At 38.5% G+C, this 19984-nt stretch overlaps 2 protein-coding genes across 2 annotated transcripts; one reads left to right on the top strand and one right to left on the bottom strand.

Annotated features, from left to right (window-relative positions):
* The first annotated feature begins 607 nt into the window (after window positions 1-607).
* LOC126381810 (DNA excision repair protein ERCC-5) lies at window positions 608-5395 on the top strand. The gene is made up of 7 exons (XM_050031307.1): window positions 608-963; window positions 1068-1243; window positions 1462-1670; window positions 1787-1976; window positions 2052-4173; window positions 4255-4541; window positions 4641-5395. Exons 1-7 carry the CDS (start codon window positions 876-878, stop codon window positions 5331-5333), a joined length of 3765 nt encoding a protein of 1254 aa, XP_049887264.1. The 5' UTR covers window positions 608-875; the 3' UTR covers window positions 5334-5395.
* Window positions 5396-5441: 46 nt separating this feature from the next.
* Window positions 5442-19984, bottom strand: LOC126381857 (transmembrane 9 superfamily member 2). Its single transcript, XM_050031384.1, has 9 exons — window positions 19643-19984; window positions 18916-19311; window positions 14259-14414; window positions 12973-13308; window positions 12374-12466; window positions 11246-11451; window positions 10446-10605; window positions 8349-8510; window positions 5442-7280 (listed from the first exon to the last, which is right to left on the bottom strand). The coding sequence occupies exons 1-9, from the start codon at window positions 19766-19768 to the stop codon at window positions 6939-6941; spliced, it is 1977 nt and encodes a 658-aa protein (XP_049887341.1). The 5' UTR covers window positions 19769-19984; the 3' UTR covers window positions 5442-6938.

Below are 19984 nucleotides of genomic sequence, written 5' to 3'. Positions count from 1 at the left end.
AGTGTCCTGTGATGAGTAGAGTGGCGTCTTCCGTTATCACCCCACGTCGAGTCGACGCGTGATAACGTCGATTTTGTGAAATAAAACCGGCCTATCGAATATATTATCTCCACGATCGATACACTTGTGTATTATTCACGGCACTATAAATTAATTACGATGGGAACTGCAACACATTTCATTCAAAAACACCTGTTCGACGGCAGAATTTTCAGACAGTTTAGCCAACATTCCACACTATATTGTTTATTATTTACACTTGAATTACGCTGGCCGTCGACTGATAAACGTTCATTTCATGATTTCGCGTAAATACTTTTGTAGAAAGTCGATATAACTTAATGTTTATTTGATTGAAATAAATACGACAGACAACGCCAGAAATACGAGCTGTCAAAAGTGTACCATAGACACGAAAAAATATAGAACTGCAAGCGTGTTGTCGACATACGCGAGGGGAAAAAATAAAATCGTGTCGAGTGGGGTCGCGCGAAGACCGCCCGGAGCGGTTGTTGTCGTCGGTCGACCTAACCGCGGAGCCGCCAGCGACTGACGGCGAGACAGCCGGTCATAGGATGTGGGGTTACGCATGGGGCGTGAGAAAATAAAGTGTGGGAAAGAGTGGGCGTTCGCGGCGTAGTAAAACATTTGATATGTTGTAGTGAACCGAACACATATTTATGAGCGCAGTGAGCCAGTAGCAGACATTTCGTTTTATGTTTGTGTGCGTGATAAATACGTCGAGTTCATGAAGCGAAAAGGTGGATGTGTGAGGAAGAGACCGACGATTGACCGGCGATCTCGTGGGAAACGACCTTTGTTATGTACACTGATACATTAGGCTAAACAAAAAATCTGGAGTGTAGCCGCACGCGATGGGAGTCACCGGGCTGTGGCGGCTGATAGAGCCGGCCGGCAAGCCCGTGCCCGTCGAGACGCTCGAGAATAAGGTCTTAGCCGTCGGTATGTTTACACCGCAAATTAGTTGCATTCAATTGGCCTTAATTACTTGCAGTTGCTTACAATGTGCCTTTATGTTTCAATTTACTGGATTCTTATTCCAACAGATATTTCAATATGGTTGCATCAGATGGTGAAAGGTTACCAGGATGCCAAAGGTGCTCCTCTACCAAATGCTCACCTAATGGGACTGTTTCAGCGGCTGTGCAAGTTGCTCTATTTTAGAATAAAACCTGTCTTTGTCTTTGATGGTGCATTTCCTGACTTGAAAAAGGAAACTATTGTAAGTTTTGATTTGTTTTTCTTACTAAATGGAAAGAATACTTTTAATGTTGTATTAATAATATTGAATTTGGTAAGACTTACATTGCAAATGATAAAAGTCCTTGGCAAGACTGCTACATTTAATTAAATTTTTTTATTTAGCATTGTTTGGCTTTTCCTGTCTGCTTGTAATAAACAAAGAATATAAAATTATTCTCTATGAGAGTTTACTTACAGGCCAGAAGGCAAGATAGCAAGGCAAAATATAATTCAGAGTCAGAGAGGCTAAAGAGAGAGCTTGCCTTACTTCTCAGTAAAAAGACTGCAGTCAGTAGTTTGCTGGGCAAACAAATATCTCCGAAGAAACCAAACTCAAACACTGCCAATAATGATGACTTATTTAAACTTCCTGCATTACCTCAAAAAGACGAAGAGAGTGAGTCAGAGTAGGTATTCATTACATACATTAAATACAAGTATATTAAACCTGTGAAGTCCCGTGTTAATATTTAAATTCACTCTAGAAATAAGTACTTTGGAGTTAATCTAAAAAAATTTTCAGTTCAGAAGAAGATTCCAGTGGATCAGTTATTGATTTACATTCAGTTGATCTTGAGTCTGACAACTTCAAAACTTTACCAACTAAAGAAAAATATGATCTCCTGATAGAATTAAAGGAAACAAGAAAAATGAATTCCTGGAGAAAGATCCACGAGTTGCCTAAAAAGAGTGATAACTTTTCCGATTTTCAGGTAAGTAGCACCAACAAAATCTAGTGGATTTTTTTATATTATGCAAAGTTATTGATGATATATTTTTTTATACAGATGCAAAGGCTATTGAAAAGAAGGAAAGTTCAAGAATGTTTACAAGAGACAGAAAAAGAAATGGGAGATAGTGGAATGTCATTAAACGATTTGGAGTCTTTGTTAAATGATGAAGGCATTGATACCAAGATAGAGAGTTTACCCACTCGGCGCATAGCATCTGACAACAATACACGAATCCTAATGATCAAAAACGTTAAACAAGCTCTTGCTGAAGCTAAACAGAGAAAAGAAGCTGCTGAACGGAAAGAACAAAATAAAGAAGAGGAACAAAGTACTACAGTGCCAAAAAAAGAACTGAAAAAGAATGAGTTAGAGGAAGATTTGGAAAAAGCCATAAAAATGTCTTTAGAGAATGCTAATGATGTCAATACCAGCACTTGCACGTCTAAAACAGATGATTCTTGGACATCAGTGCTTACTGATACAGATTACACTGACTCCGAGGATGATGATGGGTATGAACAGCCAGATATGACTTCTGCTAAAGCTTACATAATGCAATACAGTGATTTTACTCATAAAATAATTGATAATATTGTAGGCCCTAAAACAAAAAGTAAAACTAAACCCAAAGCCCCTGACGTAGATCAAATCATAGAAGAACTTAATCATGAGAAGTCTGTTATTGTTGATAATATAAATCTATCATCTAGTGATGATGAGTGCATTTTAGACAGTCAACAACCAATAAAACATTCTGTTGAAGTTAAAAATCCGAGCACAGTTGAGTTAAATACAACATGTGATGATGAAAACTCGCCGACAATAATGGATGCAACCCAAGCATCAGTAGTTTGCGTTGAAAATCCTGTGCCAGATGTTATAGACCTTGACTCTAGTTTAGAATGTGTACAAGCATTGGACCATGACGAAGAGCGGGTTCTACCTAAAATAGCGGTACCAGATGAACCGATCCCCGGACCGAGTAGAATATTCAAAAAAGAAACAAACGAATCAGACTCAAGTGACGCAGATTTTGAAGAAGTTCCAGACGAAGATGATGAATTTGTTAAACCAGTAGTTCAAGTAACACTAAATATGGGCGCTGAAGCACCACCCGATGATGATATATTTGCAGATATTTTCACTGGTCAAGCAAAAGTCGAAAGCAGTACTGTAAAACCGTCAACAAGTGGGGCAAAAGTTATTTCCATTGATGTTGCTAAAGCTAACGAGCCTCCATTACACGAAGAAAAATCCAACATGGATGATGAATTTGATGAAGATTTACAAAAAGCCATAGAAATGTCATTGGAAAGCTCTAACGATACTCAAAAGGCTATACAAATGTCACTGGAAACTTCTGACGATACTAAAAAAGCTATAGAAATGTCATTGGAAAGTTCGAACGATATTCAAAAAGCCATGGAAATATCCTTAGAAGGCACAGAGGTTGTTCAAAAGGCAATTGAAATGTCATTAGAAGCTATAAGTGTAACTAAAAAATCTGGAGAAACGTCATTTGAAATTACGAATGGCCCCAAAATACCTATTGAAATTCCCTTGGAATGTTCAAACGAGACTGAAGACGCCGTAGAATTGCCGTTAGACGACTCAGACGAACTTCGAAGAGCTATTGAATTATCTTTAGAATGCGTAAAAGAGCCTGAAAAGTTTGTCATCAAAACTAAAGAAGCAGACGTTGAACAGCCGTGTTCATTTGCAAACATAAATAACAATGATACCTCTTCAAAACAAGCTAATAAAAGCGAAATCACTATTGTTAAATCCAAGCCTGATGTAGCTAGCGAAACAATTAAAATTCCCAAAGAACCACTATCAATAGAACAGCTGAATACAATGGCTGAAGAACTGCAAAATGAAGAACAAGATTTAATACAAGAAAAAAGTAGGTTAGACCGTATTAGTCGCAACATTACTGAGCAAATGACAAAAGAAGCTCAAGAACTACTTCAAATATTTGGCATACCATACATAGTAGCGCCTATGGAGGCAGAAGCCCAGTGCGCTTTTTTGGAAAGTGTGAATTTAACTGACGGCACGATCACAGATGATAGTGATATTTGGCTTTTTGGTGGACGAACGGTTTATAAAAACTTTTTTAATCAGAAAAAGCATGTATTGCAGTTTTTGGCGGAACGAATTGAACGATCTTTTAGTAAGTATAGTTGGTTTGATACGTAAATGATTCTACTTTCGATAATATGAAAAATGTTAATTGTATGCTCAAACATTCCAGATTTAACTAGAGAGCAATTAGTGTTGTTAGCTCTACTGGTCGGCAGCGACTACACTACTGGAGTCACTGGAGTAGGGCCTGTTACAGCTATGGAGATTCTTGCGTCTTTCCCTTTCAATAAAAAACAGTTTCTGAACGAAACTTCGAAGCAAGATCGTTACGCGCAAGTTGTAGCTGGTCTCCAAGAGTTTAAGAAATGGGTAAAAGGTGGGAAAAGAACTGATAATACAACACTGAAGAAGAAATTGAAAAATGTTGATATAAATGACGACTTCCCAAGTATTAGGGTAAGCTATAGGAACTATTTCGTATAAAACGTTCGTTCGATTTCGTATTTTCGTGCGTTTAATTATAAAAAAGTTAACTACAATAATGATTTGTTGTAGGTTGTCCAGGCGTACTTAGAACCAAATGTCGAGAAAAGTGAAGATAAATTCACTTGGGGTGAATTAGACATTACAATATTACGAGATTATACGAAAGCTAAGTTTGGGTGGTCTCAGAACAAACTTGATGAAATCATAAAGCCAGTAATAAAGAGAATACAGGAACGAAAAAGTCAAAGATCTGTTCAAGATTACTTCAAAAAGAAGATAGTATTTCAGTCTTTGGAAGAGCAGATGAGCAAAAGGGTGAAAGCTGCAGTCCAGAGAATGGGACCTGAATTACCTCTGGGGGAACAGTCTTCTGCGACTGTAGAAAAGGCGAAACCTGTGAGGAAAAGGAAAATCAATAATAAAAAAGCTGGTGAAACTGTAAACAATAATGAAGGTAATGCAACTAAAGCTAAATTAAAGAAAAACGATGAGGCTAATGTACTTAAAGGTCACGGTGTTACAGTAGTAACGCAGGGACAAGATGGTAAATCAAGTATTGAAATTAACATACTGAAAACTGACAGATTCCAAGAAATAATTCCTCAAAGGGAGAAAGAGAAGGAAAGTTTGTTGCAAAATAAAATGAAAGCTATTGAACTATTTAGGAAGACTAAAATTGATAAGAAAAAGAAACTAACTAAAAGAAAGGCAATCTTGCCTAAGGATAGGGCTGAGCTTTCAGAAAGCAGTGATAGTGATTAAGTACCTTAAAGTAACCATTAAACTATTTTATTTTTATTTATTAAAATTGTTTTGATTTTCAATATGGTTTTGTTATTGAGAAGTCCCAAAAGGTAAAATAAAATTCCATTTAAAATAGTCAATTTATTGTTTACATCCAACTGATCCGGTTTAAACTAAGCATATTTAGAACATCATAAAATTAGTTCAAATTAAACTAACCTTGCGTATGCGCACACGATAATAAAAGAAAAATTGTGACAATAGTCACCCCTATAGACTTAATTTTAATTATATCTACTTTCAGCTTAGGTGTTACACTGTTAACTTCATTTTTAGATTTTGGAATTTGAGCGATTGCTTGCGAAAAATCTTTCAACTAAACATGTAAAACTAGGATACTAGCTATAAGGAATTAGGTATTGCATTTCGATTAAAATTTTACGTCATAATCAGATCGACGTTTATTCTCGGATATTTAAGTACTATTTTCAGAGTTCAGCCAAACATTCTACCAACAGATTCATAGTCATGGTGCAGGTATACTTGACGGTGAATAAAATAAATAATTCGATTAAATCCTTTTTTCATCGATACTTATTTACAACTAACGACTAACACAGCTACCGATAGATAAGCGATTTGACGTATGCTTACTCTACATCTATCATAGTCTATGTCTCAATACCTAGTTTCAGTTATACTTAATACCATATATATAACGTAGCGTAATTAGAGTGACGTATCTGCCGTCTCATACTAAGCTGTATACTTTTAGTGCGAAAGAGACATCTCTCGTCCTTTTCGCACTAGTCGATGTACTATATCTCTATCCTGCTGTCATTCTAATTGTACTACGTTAAGTAGGGTATAACTTCGTTGTACAAGTATGTACCTACCCCATCTGTATATTTTCTTTTAGATAACAGCAACGTTCCGTATATCGCCAGCCACGCGCTCAACGTATGGCATGGATAGAAAAAATCTATCAGGTCAAAATTATGGCAGGCGCTAAAGTTATTCTTACCGATTCGAATCAAATGTCGAGTCAAATCGGTCATCCCTCCGCAGCTGAAATAACATAGAGAATATCGACTAAAATTAGACATGGACAACTAACAGGGCGTGACTATAATTTACTTCCCATATAAACTTTTATACAATAATCACATAGTGTACAGCAGTCTCACTTCCAATCGCAACACTTAACGGACTGGTGCGCTTCACACCCTCCGCGTCGACCAGGGCCGTCCATTGTGATAGTGCATATGATATGAGGACTTTGGGCAACGAAAACGGACAGATTTAAACATTTACAGCCTCTAACGGACGTTAATGGTCCCTAATCTGGCGGACACCGGCGGCTGATTTAATTTTATTTTAATTTGACAGCTCTTTAGACTAGTGCCGTCCTTCAATTACAATAAGTGCAAGAAAAAGACAGAGCTAGTTTTAGAATTGTAAAATTAAGTTAAAATAGTCGGTGCACGCCAGACCCGACGCCATTAACAACCAACAAGAACTATACCTAGCAATAAAATCACACAATTCCATCAACTGGCCATATAATTTCGCAGCAATTAGTAAGTAAAACGTTCACAGCACATCACACTGGATGCTGGCAGTTTAATCGACCTTGACGACACTGTAGATCTTCCTGACGAACCAGAAGCATGCCATGAAGCCGATGGTGCCAGTGAGGAGGAAGAAGAGGAAAACCATAATGACGGTGTATCCGAAGTAGAGGAAGGTGGAGGCCGCGTCTTCGATGTTGAGTTTAGTGACGAAGTAGTGGCAGCAGTAGATGAACAGGTAGCCGGCGGTGGAGCCCGAGCTGAGGAAGGCGCGCCACCACCAGTGGTAGTCCTCGGCGCACAGGTGGAAGTAGCACAGCAGGATGGTCGTCTCCGAACACGTGATCACTAAGATCACGAACACCAGGAACAGGAAACCGAACATGTAGTACATCTGGAACAAGCGGTACACATTTACATCTACATGACATGGACTGTTTCAGTAAAAGGTATGAGAACTCATTATATATGCCAAGAACTAATTTAACTCTAACCAATAATAATGTATATTGTATGTGTATTAAAATTTATAATGCCTTACCATTTACTATAAAGGAGTTACCATTGCCAATATTTAAAAGTAAATTAAAAAAAATCCTATTCACTATACCTTTATTCAGTGAAAGAATATTTAAATTTAAAGTCACACCCGTTTATTTAAATTAAGGTTAATTGTTTTTTGTGTATTTAAAATATCTATTTTTTTTGAGACAGATTTATTAAAGATTAAATGTTCCTTTAATTACAAATTATTTAATACTAGCTTTTGCCCGCGACTTCGTCCGCGTGGCGTGTTATAAAAGAGAGATCTTTGTGTGTGTCATATCAAATTTCAAGCATGTAACTTATGCAGTTTAGATTTTGTCATACAAATGTTTCTTCCCACTAACTCCCGTTTCCGTGGGAATTTTGCAATATCCTGTTGCAAATAAGCTTTAAGTTAAATAAGGTACCTGCATGCCAAAATTCAAGCGTCTAACTTAAGCGGTTTAGATTTTTCATACAAAAGGATTTTCCCGCTAATTCCCGTTCCCGTGGAAATTCCTTTCTTAGTGCACCTCTACGGTACCTAAGCTACGTCCCTTCCAAATTTCAAGTGCGTACGTTTAGCCGTTTAGGCTGTGCGTTGATATGTCAGTCAATCAGTTTCTCCTTTTATATATTTAGATTAATATTCGCACGCTGTATGGTTGAGTGATGGACTTTTATTGATATAATGTATATTTAAGATCTTTTGTACCACTCTAGAGCGAATAAATTTCATTTCATTTCTACTATAAAAAACCAAAGGTCACTGATTCACTCATCACGAAATCTCAGAAACTACTAGTGCTAGGAGCCGAAATGTTGGCACGGAGGCTCCGTTTAGGACGTAGGCGCTCACTAATTTTGGATTTTACGAAAATCTGCCGCTAAGAGGCATTGCAGAGGCGGAGATGGGGCAGCAGTAACTGTCAGTTACCTGGCTAGACCAGAGCGAGTTGAGTATGAAGAACAGTTGTATGAAGATGCATCCGAAGGGCAGCACGCCGCCCATCACGATGCCCGGTAGCGGCTGCGTGTACAGGGTCTGCTCCGGGATCTGGCGCGGGATCTGGTTTGTACGCACGGGGTGCTCCAAGATCTGCAAGTCCACAAACTTGATTCAACATCTGCATGCGGTCACGAGTCAAACTGCAAATACAGGATGTTAGTGACATGGTAACGAATACTAAGGGGGATAATTCAGAGTTAATATCAAATGGAATTCCCTGTCGGAAAACTCACGAAAATTTGAGTAATTTTTAAAATTATTTTCAGTTCTATACAGTTGCGACAAAAAATTCCATGTGATATCAACTTAGAATCATGGTCTGAATCACCCTCAAAGTTTTCGTTACGATGTCACTAACACCCTGTATACACTTTGGCACCATTTAAACTAGTCTAGTTTAAAATGCAAACTTCTTAATTAACGTTGTTACTTATTTATTACAGTACTATCAACCTTTATTTATCAAAGTTTGGTACTTGTCACATTAATTTGTTTGACAAATTGAACAGTAAGTCTCACTAAACGTCAAATATGTTAGTGCGACAGGGTTCTCAGTGGGTACATACAGGAAAATTCCATGTAATATCAACTCAGAATCATGGCCTGAATCATCCCTCAAAGTTTTCGATGTCACTAACACCTTGTATATTATAAAAAAAAAAACATAGCTATATTGGGCCTTATAACAAGACATAAAGAAAAGCGAATAATGTTTAAAGAAGCCGGTTTCAAAAGGTAACTTGATATACGTACGTAAGGTATTTTTTTCAATATGAAAAGTTTATTTTATATGTTACAAAGCCTGCTGTGTGTGTGTATGTGTGTGATGTAACAACACAGTGAAAATAGCGAACGCAGAACCCTTGTAGTCGTGACCGATTTCTGTATGAGCAAGCCCACAGGATCAGGATGGATATGAAAAGGGTGTTAGTGACACCGTAACTAATACTGAGGGGGATGATTCAGGCGATGATTCTGAGTTAATATCAAGTGGAATTTTCTGTGGCAAATTCATGAAAATTTTAATGTTTTTTAAAATTATTTTCAGTTCCATACTTTTGTGACGGAAAATAGCACTTGATATCAACTCAGAATCATGGTCTGAATCACCCCTCAAAGTTTTCGTTACGATGTCACTAACACCCTGTATACACTTTGGCACCATTTAAACTAGTCTAGTTTAACATGCAAACTTCGTAATTAAAATTGTTACTTATTTATTACAGTACTATCAACCTTTATTTATCAAAATAGCACTTGATATCAACTCAGAATCATGGTCTGAATCACCCCTCAAAGCTTACGTTAACTTGCCACTAACACCCTGTATGCTGTATAACAGGAATAGGCACGATGACCACCTACTCCGATCAAGTAGTTAATACTATTTGCTTTACAAATAAGTCACGTAAAAAAAGATAACCTACTCATTAGAGTTTTTACGAACGTTTTTTGTCAAAACTTTATATCGAACTTGGGAGTTCGACCGCTCGAATGAGACGATGTTTCTCGTTTGCCATTATAATCTGACATCCGTCGTAAAAAGGGAAAAAAGAAAAATGGAAAAAGAGAGTTGGGCCGATAGACCCGTCGACCGTTCGGACGAACGGGAAACATTCTAGAAATGTGTAGAATGTATGTAATATTGTTGTGACGTCATTAATAAAAGTGGTCAAATAATCGTAGTCAGTACGGTCACGAGTACTAATATGTATACACTTTGAAACCATGTCACATTAAGTTTTTGACAAATTAAACCGTAAGTCTCATTAAATGTCAAATTTGATAGTGCGACAGGGTTCTAAAGTGGGTACATGATATTGCTACGGTAGAACGGTAAACCCCCCCCCCCCCACCCCCTTCGTATCGGGCGCGGACCTCACCCCCTCTGGGTCATACTTTAGTCTTAAATGACGAAAGATCGCGCGGCTTATGTGTCTTGCTCACACTTACTCCTTGGGCGGGATACGGTGAGAATTCGTTTTTTTGTGGAGTGTGATATCACAGTAGTCAACAAGCACTTACGCGCTTCCTGAATCCGAAGTAAGCGCCGATGAAGGTGAGTGGTACAGATACTCCGAACCAGAGCGCCAGCAGCGCCACCAGGGTTGAGAATGGCACCGCCGCCGACGAGCCCTTACCCCACAGCACCAGGTTCATTATGAAGAACAGAGAGAATACCACCCTGGAATGAAGATGACGTCATGAAGAAAGAGAAGAAATAACAGACAATGTATTTTACATACACACATAAACTCACGCATATTTCCTACCGGGGTAAGGAGAGACTATGGAATTCTATTCGCTTCGATCCTGACACACTTCTCTTGCCACATTCATCAATTGTTTCAAACACGCACGCCGGTTCAGAGTAGATCGGACTGCACCTTTTTTAGGACATCTCCAATTTGGTCAATATTTATTTAATTTTTTTGGTATTTGGATAACTCTAGTATGACATGATTAATTTTGTTATTAAGAGAGTTCAAGAGTCGTTTCGTACGCTTTTAAATATATGGTGGATAACATCAGTTCGTCTCGCTCACTCACCCCGGGCAGACCATGGAAGTGAGCAAAACGTTGCTCTTCCATCGCCGTCCGCCGAAGCTCTTGTAGATGCGCGCGCTAATACGGCCCGCTACTGTCCCCAGCACTGAGCAACTATATAACATAATCAGCTGTCTCGCTCACTCACCCCGGGCACACCATAGCAGTGAGCAGGATGTTGCTCTTCCATCGGCGTCGCTGATACCGCCCGCTACTGTCCCCAGCACCAAGCAACTATATAACGTAATATAATGTAATCAGCTGTCTCGCTCACTCACCCCGGGCAGACCATGGAAGTGAGCAGGATGTTGCTCTTCCATCGCCGTCCGCCGAAGCTCTTGTAGATGCGCGCGCTGACATAGCCCGCCACAGCCCCTAGCAGCACCCACGCGACCAGCGCACACGTCATGAGCGCGCCGCGGTTAGCAGGCGAGAGGAAGCCCAGGCACGCGAACGCTAGGGTCACCAACGTCATGCCGAACACCTGGAAAATAAAGTATTTATTGACCTACATAACGGGGTTGAGTAGGTTTGATTGTCAGTACATGCGCCATTGTTGTATGATGCATTTACTGACAAACAAAAACTACTAGTAATTTTGTAATTTTAATTTTATTGTATTTTAATTTTGATTTTAATTTAATTTAATTTTATTTATTAATTAATTTTAAGTGTGTAATTAATTAATGTAATATGGAACATCATGTCTGAAATAAATGATTTTTGATTTGATTTAATTTTGATAACATACTTAGTTCAATATTCACTAACACAGTTGACTCGGCCATTATAGACGGCGATACGGCACGTTGGTCTAACAGAAAGGTCGGTGAGGTGTGGGTCTTAGTTCATCTTGCGATGGATGTATCTCTGACTACCCCAATTGGGATATAGTCGTGAGCTTATGCTATGCATAACATACATCCAGATCGTGAGCACAATGCTTTCATCGCTAGACCACGAAGGCATGGGCTCACGATTTGGAGGTCCGGGTTCGATTCTCGACACTCTTCGAAAGTCCCCTTTGTGAGACTTTCCTTTGTTTGACTATGACATTGCAGACTGAAACACATGGTTGTCCGAAAAAGTAAGATGGTTCCGTGCTTCGGAAGGCACGTCAAGCCGTCGGTCCCGAGCTACTAGCTCAAATGCCTCCACCAACCGTGGAGCAGCGTGATGGAGTATGCTCCATACCTCCTACAGTTGATTGAGGAGACTGTTAGCTCCCCGAACATCACATCACAAATTTAAGAGCCACGTTTGTCGATGTAGCATTCTTCATTCTTGTCTATAAAATGCCAATTCCTTCACTCCCTTATAAGACAAGACGTTCGCCTTCTCCAAGAAGCTTTCGCCTTCTCTTCCCCCCCAAAGAAACATCTGATGAAATGATGGTAAGCAGCTACCTGTGAACCGGAGCCGAGGAAGACAGCGAGCAGCATGCCACGTCGCGGCGGGCGGAACACGTCCCCATGCACCAGCTTCCAACCAAACTCCTCCTGTAATATACATATAAAATAATAATAATAGAATAACAGCCTTCGTGGTCTAGTGGTTAGAGCGTTAGGCTTACGATCTGGAGGTCCGGGTTCGATTCCCGATGGGGACATTGTCGAAATCACTTTGTGCTTATATGTATCAAATATAAAATAATACTTATGTATGAAAAAAAAAAAACAAGTTTCGAAATCAACGCAGTCGAAATATACGGTTATTTGAGCCTTTTAGCTGTATTTAAGTCTGTGTGGCGTCTAAAATATTAATATTTATTTATTTGTTTATATTTATCTTAATGTTTTACTTAAGATTGCTCCGCATACACAAAGATTACAAACAATTAAACGTTCTTCAAGTTAGAAAGGTTATAAATACTGATTGACAATGCTTAACAAAGCAAGAATTTAGTACTAATAAATTTAGGTCATCATGTAATCCGTGTACCTGTGACTACCCCAATTGGAAATATAGTCGCGATCTTATGTTATGTTAAATAGTATGAACGTACCTGAGCGTCTTCCCCGCTCTCCATCTGATTGTACCGAGCAATATCCTTGTGCAACGTCCTCAGCAGGATCATAGCGACCATTCCACTCAAGAACAGGACGATCACCAATGAGTTTAGGATGGAAAACCACTGGATGTTGGTCTGCGGCATGGATTCGAGGATATAGTCCCATCGCGAGGACCATTTGATGGTGTTGTTCTTTATAAAGGTGACACTGTATGTGTATATGATGTTGAATGATTCATCATAGCTTAGTGTGCTCGGGATCTCGAACGGAGTCCGCACGCTGCAGTCCAAGTGGTCTGAGTTCGCGTGAGCGATGCTCGCTGGCTTCACCTGTATATATATATTCGAAATTTAAATTCAAAATATGTTTTTTTCAGACATTTACACATCCATACAGGAAAAAAAAATACAAATCACTCCGGGCGTAAGTAAGTAAGTAAAAAGTTTATTTCCTCCACAAAAAAGAATCCATAACAAAAGACATTTGGTTTGTACATACAATTTTTGAGAAGAGCCTGGTGCCTAAACTATGTAAAACCTGTCATATATAGGACACCGCCTCCAGATATTAAACAGTTAAATTTACAATTATGAAAAAAATTGCATAGCAGCTAGTAAATAATACATCCTCGAGTAGTCGGGGAACATAATTAAAAAAAGATCCCGACGAATTCAGAACCTCCTCCTTTTTTGAAGTCGGTTAAAAAATGATGATTAAATCAGCTACACTTCTCTCGTATGGGTTGTAATTGTGAGGTCCTCATTAACACTGCAGGGCTGACATGCGCAACGTGATAAAATATATCGATTCTGACGATATATTATGTCAATTTGGCGATTGGTGCTAACGGTAAACCAAAAAATCATGTCGTTTTACCAAAATACCACTACGTGATAAATTCTCGATGAATCTGTTCTACGTAATATGTCCATACTGCCACTTTTTATCTTTTAATGAGAAAAAAATAGCTTACTTTACTTTTCGCTTATATTGACGTGGATTTGACAAAGTATTCGAGTTGCAAGTTGCCAAAAATAAAAACATTTTTTTTTAATAGATAGAGTTATTCAAGAGGAAGGTTTATATGTATAATAACATGCATTAAATAGTTGAGAAATACTGTTATTTTTGAGGTTTTAATGTGATGTCGTAAATATTTTTTTTTATAATTTTTTTTAATAATTTTATTTACGACGTCACATTTAATTTTTCCCTCAGCATTTCACCCGAGCGAAGCCGGGGCGGGTCGCTAGTCTTGAATAAAACAAATGAATGTCACCTTAGCCGAGATGATGCGCCCGCCGTTGTCTCCGAAGCCGACGCCCCACTCCTCTTCGCCGCCGCTGTGGTATGTGATCTCCAGGTCCACGTGGTTGAACAGGTAGTATGTACCCACTTGCCCTGGGGCTGTCGTCACTATCGGCATGCATGTGTCCTGGGGAGTAAAATAAATGTTATATAAAAATAGCCTTTATTCTTCATGTATTCAATTATTTTTTTGTGCTTCGGAAGGCACGTTAAGCCGTTGGTCCCGGTTACTACTTACTGATGTAAGTAAGTAGTCGTTACATGAGCCATGTCAGGGGCCTTTGGCGGCTCAATGGTAACCCTGACACCAGGTTTGATGAGGTTGGTACTCCACCTCACAACCCACTAGATAGAAGAAGATTTATTCAACGTAATTATTATGGATAAACTTGATGAAGGCCAATTTAACATTTCAATCTACGTCATTTCGCAATATGTTATGGCCGAGGAGAAGAAATAACAAGAAACTGCAACAGGAACACATCTTTTAAACCAATGTTGGGATACATTACAAGTTACTTTATAACTAGAGGAACACATTTAATACCAGGCCCTTTTTTCATTTAGGTAATCATTAATCTCATAATAAGCTTTTTTACATAAAGTAAGCTTCACGTGAGCTTTAAATTTATTTTCTAACAAATTCAAAATATTATCGTGTTATGAAAAAACGTACATACGTACATATAACGTAGCAAACAAACAATATATTATTTTGCCGTAACTATCGTCTCCATCATCATTATCAGCCGTACGACGCCCACTGCTGGGCATAGGCCTCCCCAAGGATCTCCACGACGATCGGTCCTGTGCTGCCCGCATCCATGTATCGTTATAAATCGCGATTAGTTTACCAACTGCAAATAAGTTTGTAATTGCAAAAACATATTATTTTTGTAATGGAACAACAAATTAACGGTTTCCGAGTTTTTTCCTTTACTTGTGCTGTAAGACCTTCCTTCTTGCCTTTCATGATTCTAGGTTTATGGGATGTACCCATGGGTTAGATTCCCTTGCGAAATGTTAGAAAATAAGGCTCGAATGGGCATGGCCGGATCGTGAATTTGTGGGGCCCTGGGCTGAAACTACTTGGGGGCCTATCTTAATACTCAACTAATAGCAAAAAATATTTTAAGACATTTTTTTTTTAAATTATGGTCTACTTTTTAGCGGGATCTGGGGGCCCCTTGTAATCCCGGGGCCCTGGGCTGCAGCCCAATCAGCCCATAGGTAGATCCGGTCATGCGAATGGGGCCGTATCTTTGCAATGCGTTTACTTAGAAGCTTGATTTTATACAACTTCACGAGACCGCAGACTGAAGTATAAGACGTTAATTTCAACTTGATACCTCCACGCCTTCCCGGGAAAAAGAGGACAGGCAACAAAGTGATCCTATAAGGGTTCCATTTTCCTTTTGAGGGTCGGAACCTTAAAAACACAATTTTATTCATAGAAGTGATGAGGAGAAATGCGTGGCAAACGTAAATTACTAACTCATAAATTAACTTTCTTTTATTTACTTTCTTCCTTATTTATTTCGGCCACACGATGCGCAGAGGTGATGACAGTTTAGAAAAACTGATTGTGGTTGGGAACACTGAAGGCAGAAGATCGCGTGGTCGTTCATCGACTAGATGGACCGATCAAGTGGAAGACTCGTCGTCACCCAAACTCTACACAGTCGTAAGGGAAGAATAGAAACCGGTAAAGGCAGATCATCCGCTCCAGATGCAACCCTGATGCTGACCACGATCCTCAAGAGAGAGTGAAATTAACATTATTCATAATCGAATTAAGTATTTCGAATGGAAGTCGAAACCCGAACTCCGGGAACTCCGGTTGATTGAGGGGAGGCCTGTGCCCAGCAGTGGGACGTATATAGGAAGTCGTAATCATACAAAATTTACCCACTTACGGAATCGAGCATTACTGAATTACCGATTCGTTTCTTCACAAGTCGTTTTTTCACGGATAAGATTAGAATTTGAACAAGTGCACAAACACATAATCATCTGCATTTTATGCTGTTGGTGAAGCTGTCCCTGTCCTGCTGTAGTGTGTATTTTTAAAGTGACTAACATAGTTTTTAAGTAATTTCAACTAACAAGTCCCTGTAATCTCATGGTTCACCGACTTGCTTCTCAAACATTGGAGAGCATTGGTTCGAACCGTGGTACCGGACTTGCACCAATGAGTTATTAATTCATTTTATCTGCAGTTTTCACTAACACAGCTGGGTCGACCATTATATTATAGACTTGCGTTACGGCTATCCCACCACCTATCACGTTGGTCTAGCAGAAAGCTCGATGAGGCGTGGGAACAGTTCATTTTGCGATTGATGTATCTCTGACTACCCCAATTGGGATGTAGTCGTGAGCTTATCTTTATGTTTAACTAACAAGTTAAATTGCCCAAGTAATATAAAGAATATGTATTAAAAATGTCGAGTTTGTCGCACTTTGACGCCGCATTATACCCACCTACCTAATTGTTTGGTGTTTACAAACACATAACGCGCGCGTCAGGGAAACGTTCAAGGAATGTTTCGATACTATTTGCTTTCACAGAAAATTCTGTAACATGTTATTTCTTGAAATCTAATAGTGTGAGAAATTGTAATACGGCTTAAACCTATAAAATCTCTTTATATAGAATAGAATAGAAAAAGTTTATTATAAAAGGACGCCACACACAAAAAAAGACAACAACATGATATAAAAATTTCCACTAAAACAATTACAAAAAAGCAAGACGGATGTTTGTCAAAATGACCATAAGGTGTTGGTGGACGTCCACCACCAGGTTTCATATCATGAAACCTTGCAACTCACGATTTACGTGTGTACATGTATCATTACAAATAGACATGTTATTGAAGTTTGAATTAGATTAATCATATTTTATTTCGGTATAACTATATTTTGACACATAAACATAAACAGCCTGTATACATCCCACTGCTGGGCACAGGCCTCCCCTCAATCAACCGGAGGGGGTATGGAGCATACTCCACCACGCTGCTCCAATGCGGGTTGGTGGAGGTGTTTTTACGGCTAATAGCCGGGAACAACGGCTTAACTTGCCCTCCGAAGCACGAAATCATCTTGCTTTTTCGGACAATCAGGAGATTCAAGCCTGAAAAGTCCTTACCAAACAAAGGACAATCTCACAAAGTGATTTCGACAATGTCCCCATCGGGAATTGAACCTGGACCTCCAGATCGTGAGCTCTAACCAGTAGACCCGGAGGCTGTTATATTTTGTTAGTAACAAATAAATCTTATGATAAAGTTAGTAGCAGGTAATACATACGGAAACACAAACATTATTTATTACATAAAGGCAGTCTGGACTCCTTATGAATAGAGAACCAGTTCCTTACCAGAGGACAATCAACTTTGTATAGAATGGTATTCAGGAGAGTGCTGGTGCTGTCCTGCAAGTGACGCAATATACGTAGATGTTACGTTTAATTTCGCGCATTTACAGAAAAAACTTTTTGATTTAAACCATTTTTGAACAAAAACAATATTTTTATTAAAAGGTGGCAACCCTAGTATGAATTAGCATAAACTTATTGTAAATTAGATATTTGTATTGTACTCCTTAGCCTCATCATTAATAAGGTATACAAGTTATTTATTCTTATTAAATACAATTGTTATTGGTTGTTTATTATTAGGAATATTTTTTTACAATAATAAATATGTGTAACTTCATAGGTACATACCACCTATTATTCTTTTTTCTTTAGAAAAGAGATGGAATGGCATTTTTATAACTGATCCTTTTGTCAGATGTGCTTAATTTATAATCGGATGGTATCCTAGGTCCCAAAAGTAGTATCCTATAGACAATTATGAAATTATGGTTACTAAACTGAACTAAAACTGATCATTTTTTTTTATTTAACTCATTTATGAGTTTTAATCATAAAAAACGTAATAATAAGTACAATATTTTATCACCTTTCTCCATGATGTTTCCTTCGCGCCAATTTTGTGTTTGAGATGTTTAGTAAAAAGTAACTAATTTGAGCAGTTGGAAACTAGCCTATTTGGTCATTAAACAGTAGTGTTATAGTGCTCGTTAACAATACACTTCACAAAGTGGATGCAACTGGAAATTAAATGATGGATGATTAATCTCTGATAACGATAATATTGTTCACTAATGAATGACTATTATCAGCACTGACACACTCTCATTTATTGATGATAACAATATTACAACTAAAGTTTCTGACAACATGAGTTAAACCTATTTGTTATAATATAATTATTTAGTTATAATTTCATAACCATCAGTGAAAGCCTGTTGCAAGATATTAGTTCATCAAATGTAGTATAAGATGTGATAGTAAGTTTTGTTTTTAATAGCAATTATTATAACATGGTTGGCTCAGATTCCTGCAGTCACCTCCCTATTTTAATTTTAAAATGAAAGAATAACCCAGGCAAATACAAGCTGTCATTTTAATTCTGTCCGATTATTGGCCAATATAAAATTCTGGAAGGGTTTTTAAAATTTCTGCCTAAAATTGATGTGTGTTCCACTTGTTAGTGCCTCTGCTAATGAATAGTGTTAGAGTAAGTTCTTTGACTACTGATGTAATTATCACTTACCAAATCCCTCCTCACTTGGCAGCCCATAGGGAAGCCTGTGCTGCAGTAAGTCTTGCCACCCTCATTTACCAGGTAGCACCACGTCACCGGCATGTTGTCCAGGATCCAGTGGTGCTGATAGTACAGTGCCATGCCCATCTTGAGCAGGTTCAGCTTCTTATGAGCATCGGGGTCCTGTGCTTTATACTCTTTCTTACACACTTGTTTACAGTTCACATTCTCTAAGAAGTTCAACTTGTACGGACTCGGTCGTATTCTCTCACCGAACACCACTTGCCCAAGGTTCTCCACCGGGGAGTCACTCTCGTCAGTGGTACAAAAATCAAAGTGATGGTACTCAAATGGTATCACAGACTCTTCTGTGTTGAGCCTGTTTACGAACAGCGGAATCTCATTCTGAAATCAACATTCAATGTTTAGTCACTTATACTGTATGTTCTTGTGAATTAGAGAAATACAAACCTCACAACATATAAACACTCACGCCTAATCCCAACTGGGGTCAGCAGACTATGCAATTTCATTTACTCAATCCAACAAACCAAGCAAACAAGTTATCACAATTTTGCATACTTTTAACAGAAATTCTTATCGTATTTCCTGGTTTTATGTGGCTAATTATTGCTTGGTCTCTTACGTTGCCATGCAATAAATATCTACATTTCCAACTATGGTGGGATGTTAAGTACCTATCAGAGCACTACAAACGAAAATACGTTATATTTACCTTGCAGGATTTCCCATTGTCGTCGCCGGCTTTGCAGTAATTCACTGGAGCCAAACCGGGTAAATAAAACGCTCTAATAGGCGTCAAAAGCAATAATGCGCAAGCCACAAACGATGGTACACCCATGACGTGATGTTATTATTCAATGTTCGATGTAAATTTCAAGCGAAAACTATCATAACTTGCACACGTAAGAAAACGATAACCACATATTCGAGCACTGCCAGAGAAAACTAAAAATTTCTAGGAAGTTTATCTTTATATATTTCTATAGGAATTTTCAATAGTCCATCAGTATCTCCTGTCGCACTCGGAAACGTCACCATCAGTGGTGTGGATGTT

This window comes from Pectinophora gossypiella, chromosome 1, assembly GCF_024362695.1.
Source record: "Pectinophora gossypiella chromosome 1, ilPecGoss1.1, whole genome shotgun sequence".
Lineage (NCBI taxonomy): Eukaryota > Metazoa > Arthropoda > Insecta > Lepidoptera > Gelechiidae > Pectinophora > Pectinophora gossypiella.
Note: the sequence above shows the minus strand (reverse complement) of the source record. Positions and strands in the feature narration are given on the sequence as shown.

Coding starts and splice junctions, on each gene's coding strand:
- LOC126381857 (XM_050031384.1), bottom strand. CDS start 19,768: ATGGGTGTACCATCGTTTGTGGCTTGCGCATTATTGCTTTTGACGCCT. Junction 14,415..18,915: donor GCCAAGTGAGGAGGGATTTG/GTAAGTGATAAT, acceptor TTTACTCCCCAG/GACACATGCATGCCGATAGT. Junction 7,281..8,348: donor ACTCGCTCTGGTCTAGCCAG/GTAACTGACAGT, acceptor CGCTTGTTCCAG/ATGTACTACATGTTCGGTTT.
- LOC126381810 (XM_050031307.1), top strand. CDS start 876: ATGGGAGTCACCGGGCTGTGGCGGCTGATAGAGCCGGCCGGCAAGCCC. Junction 1,671..1,786: donor GACGAAGAGAGTGAGTCAGA/GTAGGTATTCAT, acceptor AAAAATTTTCAG/TTCAGAAGAAGATTCCAGTG. Junction 1,977..2,051: donor ATAACTTTTCCGATTTTCAG/GTAAGTAGCACC, acceptor TTTTTTATACAG/ATGCAAAGGCTATTGAAAAG.